The following is a 15874-nucleotide window of genomic DNA, read 5'->3' as shown; positions in this document are numbered from 1 at the left end:
AATTAGCTCTTTTTTAGCTCCATGGAAAACTTTGGTATATATATATATATATATATATATATATATATATATATATATATATATATATATATTTACAGCTAAGGGTAGTGGCTCATTTCTCTGCTGTCGTGCAGAAACGCACCTGTTGAACAGCTCCAATTTGGTTTCCTCAATCTGCAACATTTTTTATATTGATGAGAAAATTCACTACGTTTACGATTTTAGATCTAATAAAAAAACACTGCTTGTGTTATTTCTTTAAAGTACCTTCAGAATAACTTTTCTGCAAAAATAACAGACAAAGTAAATTCTGGCGAAGGAGGATGTGGCATAAGAACACAGGTATACGGGGTTGAGACTCTCGTAGCTGCCGAGACCCAATAGACTACAGATCAACGTGAAAAGACTGCTCAACAAAGTGATTCGTCCGATGGCAATGCTGATCAGGAAATCAACACCGAAACGCTCGTTTATTTTCTGCACTGTGGCGCACAAGTGGACAAATACTCGCAGCAATAGCTTATTGTCCCTTTGACGATGAGTTAAGCTTAAATATATGTGAAAAAATTGAATTACAAAATACTTGCACGGACTGACGCATATTTGATCCAAGCATTCGCACACGTATAAACAGAAAATTCCGAAAATCGACTCTATACATAGAGGAATCATGGAGCACCAGTCGATCCCTAGATATTCGATTAACTCTTCCAATGTGCCATCGTATTCAACATGCTGAATAATGTCGTAGCCGACGTAAAATGCGCATGAAATGACTAATAAATACGTTGCGATGACAAGCTTCAAAATGTGCCTATCGCTGTAAATTATTCTATTATGGGAAAGTTAATCATTCAGTATCTGTAAATTATTATTGACATCATATGCTACTCACGGCCCATGTAACACCTTGATAAAGTTCTTTGTGTCGATCACGTCATTTAATATATCAATCGTTAGTCGCCTTTGGAAATAAGCGCTTAGTAAACCCGCAATGACCGAAACTAGAAAACTGGTCATAAATGTGATAATTGGATAAATTTCAGTTTTAACGTTAGAATTTGCCGAGAGAATTTCCAAGATTTTGATGCTTTGCGTGTGAATGCTGCGGACGTTGATGAACATTGCGAAGCTGAAGTTAACGAGGAACATGAAAACTCCAACCCCCACCTCCCCAAATTTACATCCGGGAACAAGGGCAGCAGGAAAAAGACCGAGGATGAGGGCCAAAAGTAGGACCCAAGACGTCGCACCGAGTGACCAGTGATAGAAAAATGAATTCATGGCCCAAACCGTATTTAAGAGCTCGCTCAGCTATACTAATGCCTTGAAATCAAGAAACAGGAGGATATACCGTGTCTTTTCATAGTCAATATATATAAACGGAAAGATTTACTCATCAATTCCAAATTTTGATGGAGAGATTGGGGTTAACAAGTGTGCTGATAAGAAAATTGAAATAATCGCGCTGATGGCAAAACGCCTTTCCTATATATCTCTGCAAGGACGAAGGGAATAAATTATTAAATCAAAGCGCTGAAACAATTTTACCTTGACAAGCAATTTTCTGCAAAAGTAGCAAACGTATGATGTTCTGACGAACGATGAGACTGCGTACGACGTGTAGAAGAACAAATTAAGTTCACCGTAGGAGCCGATATTTAGGAAAGAGCAGACCAAGACTAAGAGGCAGGAAATGAGGAGCGGCGGAGCAAGCGATATGCTTATTAAGAAGTCTAGACTGAACCTTTTAGATACAATAAATTAAATCATAGGTTTTTTCTGGTTTAAATTTATGATTGACTCAGCACACCTTCGGTTGATTTTCCAAACGATTTCACAAATTTCGCAGAATTTAGCAGAGAGGTGTTTTGATTCCCCGATTTCCATGGTCGAGCTAGATATTTGGTCTAGGCACTCGCAGGTTTTTAAACAAGTAAGCGCAAATAGACCTTCCACGTACAAGGGACCCATGGTGCACCAGTCGGTGGACAGATAGGTTATGAAAAGACGAGTTTTGCCAAATTGCAAGAAGTGAATCAAATCATGCATCACGTAAAAAGCGGTTGATGGCAATAACACGAAAATGCACGCGAAAAATTTGCTAAAATCTGCAAAATTTATAAAAGAAGAGTTATTATTGGCCCCAGGTAATAAGTTATTCAAACGATTGAAAATTTCTAAAGTCAACTCCAATTTCCAAAACGCATTTAAAATTCCAATCAATATTCCGAGGCACGAGCTTACGGTAAATAAAACCACTGGGTAAATTTCAGCTCCGCTTTTAAAAGAAGCTTTTGTCAAAAGTCTGATTATATCGTAAATCAAAATATCTGCTTCGTTGTAAAGAGAAAAAAGAAAGTTAGCCAAAAGGAGAAACAGGCCAAAATTGGAAACCTGAAATTGACCTGTGCCAGATTGCGCATACGGGAAAATTCCCAGCAAAAACCCCAATTTTAGAAACAGAGCCTCTAAAAGAAACACCATAGCTCCTCACTCCCTCTGGAACATAAGGTCAAAGACTATGCTTTGCTACGCGTGCGGCTTATGAAACTCGTAGCAATTACGTGCTGGCTGAAATATTGATCACTATTTGTTCCACTTGAACTCGCAATTCCTGCATGATTATCACCTAGCCCACAAGCCCTTGTCTTTGATTTAATAATTTATTGCGGTCATCTGACATCAGAACTTGTTAACCAAGACAAAGCAAATAACTTCATGAGGACTAAGCACATCAGATTATGAAGCATCAATTTAAGTCTAAGTGCTGCATTGATAATTTATTCACATATCATAAGATGAATTTTATATCTTTTTATAATTTCTTACTCTTGCTTTTTTAGTCTGAATGAATTTCAGAGAAACATTAATTGCAAAAATAATTCACTTTTTGTTGTTGATACAAAACTTTTGTGTTTAATCTGTTTAATGAAAACTGTCATCAGAAAAATTGTAAAAATACAATTTGGAAAACAAAAAATTAAAACAATTTAAAACTACTTAAGCAACTGTTTCCAACTTTGCTGTCTGCAATCCTATCTTGAGCTTTTCAGCAAACTCCCTGTCTTCTCCATTTGCGATGTACTGCATTATATGATGGACAGCAACCTTGTACAGGATAGGACTCCACATCGGCTTGACCAAACCTTTGGAAAAAACATTAATGGTAGCTAAATAAGAAGTAATGAAGAGTGTTACCTGCTATCAGGTTTTTCAGATACAAAGTCAACAGTGAAATGTCTTTTTCACTTGGCTCCAGGAACTTTTCCAAAGGCAGTAAGAGCTGCAATAAGACAATTGAACCATGGAATTCCTTATTGTTGAATAACCTACCTCGCTTATTGGTAATGACAAAAAGCGAACAACTTCAATCCGTTCTCCCCAGATCAAATTTTTAAACGCAGTACCAAATCTCTGCTGGAGCGGGATGAAGATAAAATGAGCGAATAATCCATCCCCGTAAGATTCTGAACTATATTGCTGCACGAGTTGCACATATCTAGAAAACATCTGATAATATTTAAGTTTCAATTTCATCTGCTGACTTACAAATCCCAGAAATCCTTGAGGCCTGGAATTTTGTCATTGAAGTCAAAATCTTTGCCATCAGATTCCATGTTCGCCAGAAGAGTGCTGACGATCTCTTTCAGATACTTGTGAATCTCACTCTCCAGAAAGAGGCAGTTTTCTGAGAAAAAGGAAAAGAAACAATCAGAAAAAATAACAAAATCAAGTGAGTGTACCTGCAAGAAAAACACAAGCTAGTCTGCAAAATCTTGCTGTTGGAGAGAGCATTGTGTGTAGAATTTGGTGCTCTGCAGTTTCAAGTAACAGAATCCATTGCAAACTCCTCACAACCTCCTGGAAATCAACAGCAGGCTCTGGTCCACCAGGTTTGACTTCCTCTTGCGAAAAGCTAACAACTTTAATCAGCGGGAAGAAAGGCCAGTCTCTGGGTACCAAAGTGTCACATTCAGCTAGTAGACTTATTGTGTTCAATTTATCTTTGGCCTCTTCAAACTTCAAGTTAAAAACAGCGATGAACGTGTCTCGTATGATCGTGAGCCTTTAAATTAGAGTGACAATAGTCAAAACATTATATTTCTGTCAAAGGTAAAGTTACTCATTGATTGCGGTTATAACTGCTGGTTGAGGCTGGTTAGCATCCCTCAAGCTGAGATTTTTCAGTGATCCAATGGCAACATCTTCATGACTAGATGATCATAACATAGCTAAGCGTTCTTTTGTGATCCTCTAAGAGAAACAAGATTTACTTACCTGGAAAATATGTCTTGGAAAACCCATGTTTGGAACAAGTCTAACAATAATTTTCTGTCGTTCTTTCGGATGCAGGACACCAATTTGAGAGAGGCAATGTGGCACTGGGTTTGGTAGTCAGGCTCTAGAACATCACTTTTGGCAGCAAGGAGCAGCAGGTCCACCACTAAGTGCATTTCTGTCCTTGAAAACCAGTTGTCAAAACCAGGGCATCCATCCTCAGCTATTTTGCTCACATAGTTTTTGATGTCACTGTTTGCGAGTAATAAACTCAAGATATTCTAATAGAAAAAATTGAATCAACAATGAATTTTCAATGCGGTAAACAATTTATTACAGTTTTCAGCGATGGGAATTTGTCTGCAGCAAACTTGATGAAGGAAATGAGAGGCTGAATCAAGAAGAGCGCTGATTTTGGCTGGAGAATGCTGGTTACTTTCTGTCCACAGTTGATGGAACCTACTGAGGGCAGTCCTTTGTGGTCTCGCTTTTTGCCAGAAGATGATTCAATGCTCAGCAATGAGGAATATTCCCTGAAAAATACGCTCAAATTAGAGGAGAGAAGCCAACAAAAGCTGTTCACTTGCAACATGGAAGCAGTAGCATTTTGAAAAGCCTTGGAAGAAACGTATGGGATGATAGATGATTTCATAAAATTTTGCAGCAAACTCATCCAGGACACAACATCAACTCCATCCTAATATAATAAATTACAACTCTGCGCATCGCAATTTAGTTATTGTATTACCCATTGCAGCAACACTTGGAATAGAGTTTGTGAGAGAGAAATAGCCGCTCCTAATAATTTGCAGTCACTGAACTGAAATGAATTGGCATATTATTTTGACAGTTTCATCTAAAGCAGTAACATGTACATTCAATGGCAAATTTTCAGATGCCTGTTGCATCCAGGATGCAGTTGATCTGACAATCACAGGGCCCATGTTGATGATCATGTCTTTGGGCAACTCATGGTGTAACCGTCTGTCAACTTCAAGAGCTTGCTGCAGCAACCTGATGAGGGCGGTCGCGTGTTCCTGATAAAACGACCCTTCTGTGCGGAGACTCGTGGTTGTCAAGTGAAATGACAACAGCTGTGCGTAAACTGGTGAAAAAGAGCTGTGGAGACCAAACGTTAAGCACAAAAGTACATTAATGTTGGAAATTAACCTGAAATCTTTTAACGCAAAGCCATAAGCCAGCAATGTTTTCCAGAGGCAAAAAGATTCGATGAGGATGGCTGCACCATCGGGAATACCTGTATCACCAGGCTCAGCAGACAAGTATTTCATTATTGTCGGCATGACCTTGTACTTGCGCACGAAATCCGATGCCATTTCTTTGCTCTGAGCAGCTATGACCCTGACCAGCCGCACTGCTCTCGCAAGAGGAACGCCATACACGGAGTCCATTTCTGCGGGCTTTTTAGACACAGATTCTGAAAAATATTAAAAATCAGTAGTCAGATCCCATGTCATCCTCAGAAAATGAGCATTATAGTATCAAACACAAGGCAAAAGATGATGATAAAATTTAAGGCGATGTCAAGGAAACTTATGGGTTTTAACGTTATAATTCTAATATGAAAGTTGCCCAAAATATCAAAATTGATTTAAAAATAGTTTTTGTTCAAGTAAGCTGAAATTGAGTTTGTATAGATATATAAATCAATCAGTGGTCACTTTTTAAGCTCCAGAAAACATTAAAATTTTCCCAAAAGGTTTAGTTCCCTGCTTCAAGTTTTAAATGGTTCACCGTAGAGAAAAAATCTAAACATATTCTAAAAGCTGATAAAATTTTCTATTTAGTACTTGTGGACCAAAACTTTCTTGCACCATCTTTCATTTTTTTTTTTAAATATGTTAGTTTAAAATTAAAATATTAAGAAATGGCTATTTCACACTCCATGCATGAGCAGTGTGTGTGGCGGCCACCATAATGATATTCTAATCTATTTTTTTGCTCTTTTTATCCCTGTCCGAGGACCGGGAAGGGCGTGCACTGCACTGGCACGAATGCTGAAACCCGGGTCCCTATAACACCGCGAACTGATAACATGGGCACACCAGACCGCACAGGGACCCAGCCCACTGAAGGGCCACTACTTGCCTCCGCACCAAGGACTGCATTGAAACGCTAGACTATATATTTTTCTTAGTGACCAAAATGTAAATTAATGACCTGGAAGTAAGCTCTGAAGTTAAACATTATCTTGGACCATTAATGAGCCATTAGGGACTACTCTGGAAAATGAAAATGAACCTCCAATCGATTCGTCTTGTCAAGTAGAGTGTCTACTAATCACTACGATTGATTGACAACTGGCTTCAAGATTTGATTTTGAGACATTTCCTTGTGTTAAATTCAATTAATGATTTTAAACCTTTGGAGCACTGTAACTCGCAAACTCAGACGAATCAAAAAATTTCCTTAGTGATATCTCTTAGCTTGTTGGATAATACATGATTTCAATTACTTAAATTTCGCAATAAACATTGATGTCCAATTCAAAGAGTTTCTTTGGGAGAACAGCTATGTATTTTCAGACTTTAACCAAGTCTTGTGAGTTCCGGTTTCAAACGAATGCAACGCTTTAAGAAATTTTGTGATTTTGAAATTACGTCAATGGAATAGCTCACCCCATTCTATAGGGATGAAACGCGAGATGATGATTTGCATTAAACCAATGCACCTTCCCACTTCCAGAGCAGAATTTCTAGAGTGCCTAGAAATTCTGATTAGAATCTCAATCAAAGACAGCGTCGTTTTGGGGTCTGGCTTCGTTATTTCCAACAAGTATCTGAAAATGATCAGTTAAAACAGATTCAATTAAATAAATATTCAAACGCTTCAAAACTAGCACACCTGATTCTTGAAATAATGTCAGTTCTGATCGCTCCTTTGATGACGTCTAACTGCAGCAGTTCGTGGTCCTTCAGTTCCCCCTCTTCAACAGGAGCTTCACCTTTTTCTTTCTCATCGTCAGGCACAGGTAGGCAAAATAATATTGGTTGCTCTGTACCGAAAGTTGTGCCTAGCAGCAATGAGAGGCACAATTCGTCAGGGTCTGACGCCAGAAGGTTTTTCAAAGCATCAGCTGCAGCTTGAACGACCATACTGACGCTGTCGTCCAGTGAAAAACGCAGGACCGCAAACACACCAGCGCCAACCAGCTGAGGCACAATCTGCTCTTCAAAGCACAAATCGAACCTTCCCTCTTTAGCCTAAAGTTTGTGAGAGTAACACAAATATTTGCCAGATTAAAACTAAAAGGTCAAACGCACCAGTCGCAATATGTTTGCAATGGTTGAGATGCCAATAGTTCTCTGTTGAATAACTGAACTCCTTGAAAAGAGCAGCAGCTCTTCAAGAGTGTACCCTGCTCTTTCAGGTTCGTCTCCGTGGTGATGAAGAGCTTTAGCTACATGTACATCAGCATTTGGCGGAAGCAAGTTTCCTACGATATGGGAATTGTCAAAATCAACACTTAAAAAATTTTAAGTTGGAGCAACCTTGAAAATCAAAGCGAGCAGGATATGGATCTCCCGGTGCCAGCGGCTTAGGTTGCGGCAATTTTTTCATCCACTTCAGCTTTTCAGTCTCTACGACATCCATGTGCAGCCACTTGTGTGCCTCAATGACAGGTATTGGCAAATCGTCATCATCAGAAAGCTCTTTCGTCTCCTGTGCAATGTGAAGTGAATGGTGTCTGGGTAATATAAAAATAATGTACCTCTATTTTCATGGATTTTTGGCTTGATCTTGAGGGTTCTTCTGTAACTGTTGCAACTTTTGCCTTTCTCTTGGCAAAAAAGCTCAAAGTGTCTGGTTTAAGGGTAGCCATCAAGCGATTTCTTTCTTCAAGAATTTGTTCCTCATATAACTCAGCAGGAAGTTTTTGCATGCTCTCTATGTGAATTTTTTCAGCCTCCGACGGACCAAAAATATTTTTTATTTCTTTCTGTGCGCCAAGATCAATTTTAGCATCAACTTCCACTGGTACTTGATCTACTTCCTTCTTTTTCATCTGGGCAAAAATGCTCGTCTTCTTGCTGTCACCACAGCTAGACACCTGTTAAAAATCCAAACATGTAATTCTTTGATGAAGCATATAATTGCTAGAAAATAAATATTATCTTATAAAAGAGGATGATTACAAAGATCACGACTTGACAATGAGAGCTCAAATACCCAAAATTATGAATCAAACCTGACCATTTTATCTCGCTTGAACACTTTAGGGAAACCTCTCGATGTCTTTTTTGGTGGAAGTGACTGCTGTGGAGAGAAACGCTTTTCAACTACGTCGCTTAGCATCATTTTGGGTGCAATGGTATTTTCTGTGAGCAAATAAAGTATTAAAATAAACATTTTATTAAACGCACTATAAGACAACACAAAAATTATGTTTTGCACAGTTTTGAAGCTTCTCGTCTCTAAAAGAGTCATTAAAAGAGCAAATCACAATAATATATATATATATATATATATTATGTAAAATTTTAAATTTTCACTTTAAGATTAATAAAAAGATACAAAATTAATTAAATCAATTTAATAGGAGATACATACCCAATATTGTTTGAGGATCATTAATACAGTCATTTCCACTATCTAGCGGCTTCTGCTTTTTCAAACCGTCTAAAAGAGAAAAAAGTAAGATACATTATGTATATGTATACATTAAAAAATTGTTCATTTTATGACAAGTATTACCCTCATAAGCCTTTTTGTCAGTATCTTCTTGTTTTCTTTTACTACTTTTCAAAAAATCAGCATTTAGCCTAATTAGATCATCGTCAGTTTCACCAGGGTCTGGACGTAAGGTATTCATTTTAACAATTCAGAAATGATCTCTGAAAAGACGAAAAATAACAACCCACTCACGACCGCTCAAGATGATTTCAAATCAGCTGCTTTTTGAAGGATCAATGATAATGAATGAAGTTCCGGGAAAATAGAAGTCTAATTTCTGTGCCGAATAACTTAAACGATGAATTAATAGTAAATACTATAAATCATCTAGAAAACTAGTCAAAAACATAATTTTGTCTTTTTTCCAGCATATTTATAAAGATTATTTTAAAAGTATACACCTTAGCACCTAAAAATATTTCATCGGAATTTGATTTTCTCTTCTCTTTAGCTTACACTCCTTGGGACGTTTCAACAAGGGGCGTGCACCACAAAGCTTTTGTTTGCGTTGCGTATTCGATTGGAAAACACGCGCTTTCGTTTTTGTGAATTATTGCTTTTCTAGCGTTTACGAAAATACGAAGAGACAGAACCAGGAAAGAACGCAGAATGAAAAATAAAGGTCAAGGGAAGATATTTCGGCCAAAAAAGGCCATCAACAGGAAGAGTAAAGTTGAATTAGTATTTGATCCTGATGCTCGAAGGTATAGAACGATCTCATTATGCATTTTTCAAAATCTCATTTTGTTTATTTATTTATATTATCAGAGATTTTTTGACTGGCTTCCACAAGAGGAAAATGGCTCGCCAGAAAAAGGCTCAGGAGGAACTTGCTGCGGAATTAAAGGCGGAAAAGAAGAGAATCAAGGAAGAGGTATCTATAATATATAACACACTATCAAATTTATTTTTAAGAATTGCCAATAAATAATCAATTTTGGTTTTATTTCAGGCTAAAAATCTGCACAACACAATGGTGGTGTCACACAGACCAATCCCTGAAGTCGAAGAACTGCTTGGAAAAGAAGAAACTTTTGACTTTGAGCAACATTCTGTCAGTATAAAGGAGCTATCCACTGCTGTAATGGCAGATGATAACTTCTGGATCGGAGAAAATCGGGTAAATATATTCACTTTTCTTTTGGTTAAACATTCATTATATTGACTACGGTTTTTCATCTAGACATCCTATGAAACTAATGATGACGAGAGCAATGAACCTGATGTTGAAGATAAAAAGCAATTGAAAAGTGGAAAGGACATCAAGAAGGCAGTGAAAAAAATGGCCACTAAGCAGGTGCAGAAGAGTAAAGCGTTTCAAAAGAAAGGAAAGCTCAATCAGAAAAAGCAGCAGAAGAAGTCCAGAATGACTCAAAAACAGAAAAAAGCTAAAAACATAAGTAATCGCCCAGGTAGTAAACCCTTTAGAAAATAAAAAGACTACAAGTTATATTTTTACTATACAAGATAAATTTAATATTTGATTTCAATCACCAACAAATGTGTAATCCACTCACATAAATGCAAAATCATTTTGAAATTGAGGTAGATCTGATTGACGAAAGTAAGTTTCTGATGATCACTTTTTAAAAGCTCTGCTCCTTGTGACGCGGCCACCACTAGCTTCCTAAGAAAGTGTACATTATTAACTTTTGAATATATACTGGAAATTGAATGTACAGTTTCAATGTTCTGCGATTCCTTTTTTATGGTTTTCTTCAGTTTGCTAATCTTCTTCTGGTTTTTATCTTCATGTTCCGGCTCCTCCTTGTTGAAATACTTTGATGTCTGGGGCTCCTCCAATTTCAAAACTTTAGGTTTGGACATGATACCTTCCTCTTTCTTCTTAGCTGGTGATTTTTTGGCTGGTGACTTCTTCACCTCTCTTGAATTGAAAAGAGTATCAATTACAATCCATGTTTTGTAAAAATGAACATCTCACTTGAATGCTGCTGGACAAGTATCCTTATTCAGGCACTCAGCACATCTTGGATTCACAGGTCTGCAAATTGTCTGTCCAAACCCAACTAGGAGGTGGTTTACCTCATCCCAAAGGTCTTTCGGCAGCCAGTCTTCGAGCTGTTTTCTCGTGTCTTCAGGCTGTTTGCTATTGACCCAACCAAGTCGGTTGGAGATACGGTGGACATGTGTATCTACACCTGCACATTATTCATCTTTTTACAACTCTGTTTAATACACATATAAATTTTTACCAATTCCCGTAACGATGCCCCATGCTATGTTCATGCACAGATGTGCCATCTTTGGGCCAACGCCTGGCAGAGAGCACAGTTCGTCCACTGATTGAGGAATGTCTCCTTTATACTTGTCAGCCAGCACACTAGTAGTTGCTTTGATGTGTCGCACTTTAGTCTGTGAGAGGATGAAATTTTTAAGCGCACGAATAAGATTTCAATAGCGTTGATTACCTTCCAAAAGCTGACAGGGTAAATTAACTCTCCAAGCAGAGTATCATTTGTGGAGAGAATGTTTTCAATGGTGCAACCATGAGCTCTCAATTTTGTCATTGCAGCATGAGTGACTTGGTCTTTGGTTTGACTAGACAGCATCAGAGACAGCAAAACTTGGTATCTTTGAATCTGTCCACCGCAAAAATGACAAATTAATTGAGAATGGGAATCAACACTAAGAGAAAAAATTTGTTAATTACAATTTGAAAAAAAAACAAGAAGTTAAGTTGAGGGGCTATTAAGGAATTTTTCCCTTTCTGTGTTTTACGGATAAAGGTCAATACGCGTCTAGAGAAAATTGACATTGTTCCGTCACGTGGAAAAAGATATTACCTCTGCAGGTTGATCACTGTCCTGACATTGGTCACATCCCATGCTGTCAACAGGAGCTTTTTCTAGTTTCCTCATTTCTCTGATGTTATTTAAGGTTTTCATCCATTCCTGTGGCGAAAATTTTGGAGGCATTGTGAGACGAGTGGTGGTTTAATTCCTTTTGTTGCTAAAATTCACAAAACATGAATTAAAATTATGAAAATGTGCGAGATCTTATACATATGCTGAGTGAGACATGAAAATGGTCTGTAACAGATGAAAAAATAAACCATTACATAAAAATTATAATGTGCAAAAAACTCCGACTAATTTTGATGTTCCCTTTCGCGGCATTTAGCTTTTAACAGACAGCAAGGGAAAATTGTCAGCTTTTAATAGGCAGTCTTCATAAAGAAGGGCGATGCAAAATTTTCTCTCTCAGTGGCATAGCGAATAAATTTTAAATTTTATTTTAAAAAATTACACAAAACATAAATATAAATGGATCTGAGCCGATCTGAGCTAACAATCTTTCCGATGAGCGCTACCAAATTCTGAAATTTACATAATCAACTGAGCTCCCCTATGAACTGCCCATTCGCTGAGTTGTTTACAATCTTTTCATTGACAGCAGAAGCCGTCCAAGCAGGCAAGCGCAGGGCGAGCACAAGCAGATAGCAACACCAGATCCAACCGGCTGCGAACTCAAATCGGCACCAGCAGCCGCCAGCCAGAACAAGCATCACACGACACACAACTCTGTGACCTTGAGCTCCTGACTTCGCTACACAGGGAGGGCGGACCAGCGAAGGATTAGCTCTTTTGCGATTAAGGCTGTTGTGATCTGCTTGATTGACCTCAACAGAGCCGTCATCGTCGATATTCGTGAGTGTGCTCCTTGTGCTGCTGCATTTTATCATTTTGTTTTAAAGCCGGGTGTGTGCTATTTGACTTGACTTTAATGCACGTTTTGTAAAAAGTAATTTTTACATTTTGCATATTTTAATTTATTTAATGTATCATACTTATTGTTATTATAAAATGTAAACTGCATTTTTGCTAATAAGTGTTTCGTGAAAGTAATTTTGTTGTCCAATTTTTTGTTTAGACACTAAATGGCATCCGCTTTGTTACGGCTCAGATCAGCAGCAGCGTTTAGAAATTTTCAATTTTATTTTAGAGCAATGTCCACGTCGTACTTGATTGACGAACCCAAATATTCCTTCCTCAAGGAATTAGGATTGGACAAAGTCAATGTTGGTGTTTATGATGGCAAGTGGAAGGCATCAGGCAAGGTATTTAAATTTGATTTTACTAATTTGTCAAAAACTTAAATATATTTAAATCAAATTTGCAAATTTCAGACTGTGACCTCAATTTGTCCTGCGAATGGGCGTCCCATTGCTGAAGTGCAGACGGGTTCTGTCGAGGACTACGACCGCTGTGTCCAGGCTGCCCAAGAGGCTTGGCAAACGTGGGCTGACATTCCAGCACCAAAGAGGGGTGAAATCGTTCGCCAAATTGGGGATGCACTGAGGGCAAAGCTCCAGCCTCTTGGCCAACTAGTTTCCCTGGAAATGGGTAAATGACAAATTTTAATTTATTTTGAGTATATTTTGCTTAAACGCCTTTAGGTAAAATTTTGCCTGAGGGAGTTGGAGAGGTCCAAGAATACATCGACATCTGCGATTACGCTGTTGGATTGTCCAGAATGCTGGAGGGACGTGTTCTTCCTTCAGAAAGGCCTGGGCATGCTCTTCTCGAAAAGTGGAACCCTCTTGGCGTTGTGGGAGTTATTTCTGCTTTCAACTTCCCAATTGCTGTGTATGGCTGGAACAGTGCTATTGCTATGGTGATTTAATTTTCTTTTTCTTATCCCTTAAAACATTCCCCTTATTCTGAGAATTTATGCCATCCAAGAAATATAGTTAATCAATTATTTATTCTTCGGAAATCTTTGAATGCCTGTCCTATTTTTGGGGGGTATTTATTCTTAACTAATGCAAAATAAGAATTGAAATTTGTTATTTTTAAACTATATTTTTAGTTGGAACAGTATAATAAGGAAAAGACTTTTTAGTCTGATCAGGTCACAATTTTTTAATCTTGACTAGGATTAAAAATATGTTAGATAAAATCACTGATGATTTGTTGGTAGCGATATCCATGGTTGATACTGCGCATCATAATTCCTTCCTATATACTAAAGTTGATTCTTCGTCCAGGTGTGCGGAGATGTTCTGCTATGGAAGGGCGCTGAAACAACGCCGCTTGTCTCGGTTGCAACCACCAAGGTTATCGAGGAGGTGCTTGTGAGGAACAACATTCCAGGCGCTGTTTGTGCCCTGTGCACTGGAGGTGCTGACGTTGGAAAGGCTATGTCGCAAGATGAGAGAGTGCCGTTGGTCTCTTTCACCGGCAGCACCAAAATTGGGCAAACTGTAAAAGAGAATAGTTTATCTGTAATAGTTAATTTTAAAAAATTATTTAATTTAGGTTGCTCTTGAAGTGCAAAAGAGATTTGGTAAGCACCTTCTTGAACTTGGAGGCAACAACGCCCTGCTGGTCAACGAAGATGCTGACCTGGATATGGTCTCGAGAGCCATAATATTTGCCTGCGCTGGAACTGCTGGACAAAGATGCACCACCACCAGGAGACTGATTTTGCATGAAAAGGTACTGCACCAATTTATGAATTGTTAAAAGCCAACATCTTGACTTTGCTTAAATTTTCCTGGTTTTAGCATATCTTTCTACATAATTTAGTTTCTAAAAAATCAATAATGTTTAGGTGTATGATGAAGTTTTGGCTCGTCTGAAAAAAGGATATGAGCAAATTATCAACCGAGTTGGAGACCCTTTGGACAGTGGTATACTCTACGGGCCAATGCACAGCGAGTTGGGAGTTGAGCAATTCAAAAAGGCTCTTACTGCAGCGGTAGAGCAAGGCGGAAAAATTGAATTTGGTGGAAAAGTGGGTTGAAAATTTATATTACTTGAAAAAAACATTTTAAATTTTATATTTAGGTCATCAACAGGCCTGGTTACTTTGTTGAGCCAACCATCATCACTGGAATTGCACATATTGCCCCAATTGTGCAAGATGAAACTTTCGCCCCCATCGTATACGTGCTCAAGTGCTCCAGCATTGATGAGGCCATCCTGTGGAACAATGAAGTCAAGCAGGGACTTTCCTCCAGCATATTCACTAAAGATTTGGGACTGATTTTCAAGGTATTCATTTTGTCAGTGTTCTAATTATGAATTCAACTGTGACATTTCCATTTAACAGTGGATTGGCCCGAAAGGCTCCGACTGTGGAATCATCAACGTGAACATTCCGACCAACGGGGCCGAAATTGGCGGAGCATTTGGTGGTGAAAAGCACACTGGAGGTGGAAGGGAGTCAGGCACTGATTCATGGAAGCAGTACATGCGCCGCTCAACCATCACAATCAACTACTCTAAGGAATTGCCTCTTGCTCAAGGAATCAAATTTGAATAATGCTAAATTGCAAAAATGCTGCATCAAATGCGTCAAGTCCGCTTTACATACCATCCAAGTAAGAAACTTATTTGCTTAAAAATTGGAACATGATGTAAACTGTGTTCTGCACTTTGACATCTAACTGACTACCTTTTAAAAGCCATCTATTTTTATACAGTTCATTTTTGGTGTCATAGGCTGAAACAGTGCCATATTTTTATTCATAAAATTATTTTTTGATTCATGGTTAAATTAACACGTCTGTCTACTGTTGTCTACTTGATATAAAAATGCTAAAGATTGAACAATATATTTCAAAATAAATGCGAGGTTTACAAACTAATATAGGATTGAAATTTCTAATATTCTAAACACCAAAGTCAGCATCTGAAATTTTTAGATATGGTCCAGGTTGGGTAGCTGAAATTTGATTGCTAAACTAACTTTTGAAAAACTATGATGATGTGTTCATTCAAGTGTCATTGTGAAATAAAAGTATTTGGATTTTTGTAAATTGTCGATTTTTTATTATTATATCATTTAAGCCAATATGCCCGTCATAAACTACTATAAGTAAAAATGGCAGTTTGCTATAAGGATGGTAGACAGGATACAAAAATCGACTTGG

General features: G+C 37.9%; 4 protein-coding genes across 6 annotated transcripts; 2 read left to right on the top strand and 2 right to left on the bottom strand.

The window, feature by feature from the left end:
• Positions 1-2890: 2890 nt before the first annotated feature.
• Positions 2891-9187, bottom strand: LOC135944640 (RNA polymerase II-associated protein 1). Its single transcript, XM_065491732.1, has 20 exons — positions 8998-9187; positions 8854-8922; positions 8497-8621; positions 8015-8353; positions 7794-7965; positions 7566-7738; positions 7147-7505; positions 6921-7081; positions 5452-5719; positions 5157-5400; positions 5030-5101; positions 4869-4978; positions 4619-4814; positions 4282-4562; positions 4127-4216; positions 3747-4069; positions 3553-3691; positions 3337-3502; positions 3202-3286; positions 2891-3149 (listed from the first exon to the last, which is right to left on the bottom strand). The coding sequence occupies exons 1-20, from the start codon at positions 9113-9115 to the stop codon at positions 3004-3006; spliced, it is 3636 nt and encodes a 1211-aa protein (XP_065347804.1). The 5' UTR covers positions 9116-9187; the 3' UTR covers positions 2891-3003.
• Positions 9188-9469: 282 nt separating this feature from the next.
• On the top strand, positions 9470-10448 carry vito (nucleolar protein viriato). The gene is made up of 4 exons (XM_065491750.1): positions 9470-9680; positions 9745-9850; positions 9929-10096; positions 10160-10448. Exons 1-4 carry the CDS (start codon positions 9586-9588, stop codon positions 10409-10411), a joined length of 621 nt encoding a protein of 206 aa, XP_065347822.1. The 5' UTR covers positions 9470-9585; the 3' UTR covers positions 10412-10448.
• On the bottom strand, positions 10424-12451 carry Nthl1 (Nth-like DNA glycosylase 1). 2 transcript variants are annotated; one of them, XM_065491747.1, is made up of 7 exons: positions 12325-12451; positions 11781-11946; positions 11406-11576; positions 11190-11349; positions 10919-11135; positions 10657-10861; positions 10424-10603 (listed from the first exon to the last, which is right to left on the bottom strand). In XM_065491747.1, the coding sequence occupies exons 2-7, from the start codon at positions 11910-11912 to the stop codon at positions 10556-10558; spliced, it is 933 nt and encodes a 310-aa protein (XP_065347819.1). In that variant the 5' UTR covers positions 11913-11946; positions 12325-12451; the 3' UTR covers positions 10424-10555. The 2 variants fall into 2 exon arrangements, with proteins under 2 accessions (XP_065347819.1, XP_065347818.1); XM_065491746.1 differs by having other exon boundaries at positions 12056-12370.
• Positions 12452-12504: 53 nt separating this feature from the next.
• Positions 12505-15760, top strand: Aldh7A1 (aldehyde dehydrogenase 7 family member A1). Of its 2 annotated transcripts, none has more exons than XM_065491740.1 (9): positions 12505-12644; positions 12868-13054; positions 13124-13340; positions 13394-13611; positions 13985-14200; positions 14256-14435; positions 14551-14733; positions 14787-14993; positions 15052-15760. In XM_065491740.1, the coding sequence occupies exons 2-9, from the start codon at positions 12875-12877 to the stop codon at positions 15262-15264; spliced, it is 1614 nt and encodes a 537-aa protein (XP_065347812.1). In that variant the 5' UTR covers positions 12505-12644; positions 12868-12874; the 3' UTR covers positions 15265-15760. The 2 variants fall into 2 exon arrangements, with proteins under 2 accessions (XP_065347812.1, XP_065347814.1); XM_065491742.1 differs by having other exon boundaries at positions 12507-12644; positions 12940-13054.
• Positions 15761-15874: the final 114 nt, after the last annotated feature.

The sequence above is a fragment of the Cloeon dipterum genome, chromosome 4 (assembly GCF_949628265.1).
Source record: "Cloeon dipterum chromosome 4, ieCloDipt1.1, whole genome shotgun sequence".
Taxonomy (NCBI): domain Eukaryota; kingdom Metazoa; phylum Arthropoda; class Insecta; order Ephemeroptera; family Baetidae; genus Cloeon; species Cloeon dipterum.
The sequence above is the reverse complement of the archived record's forward strand: the minus strand, read 5'-3'. Positions and strand labels throughout refer to the sequence as shown.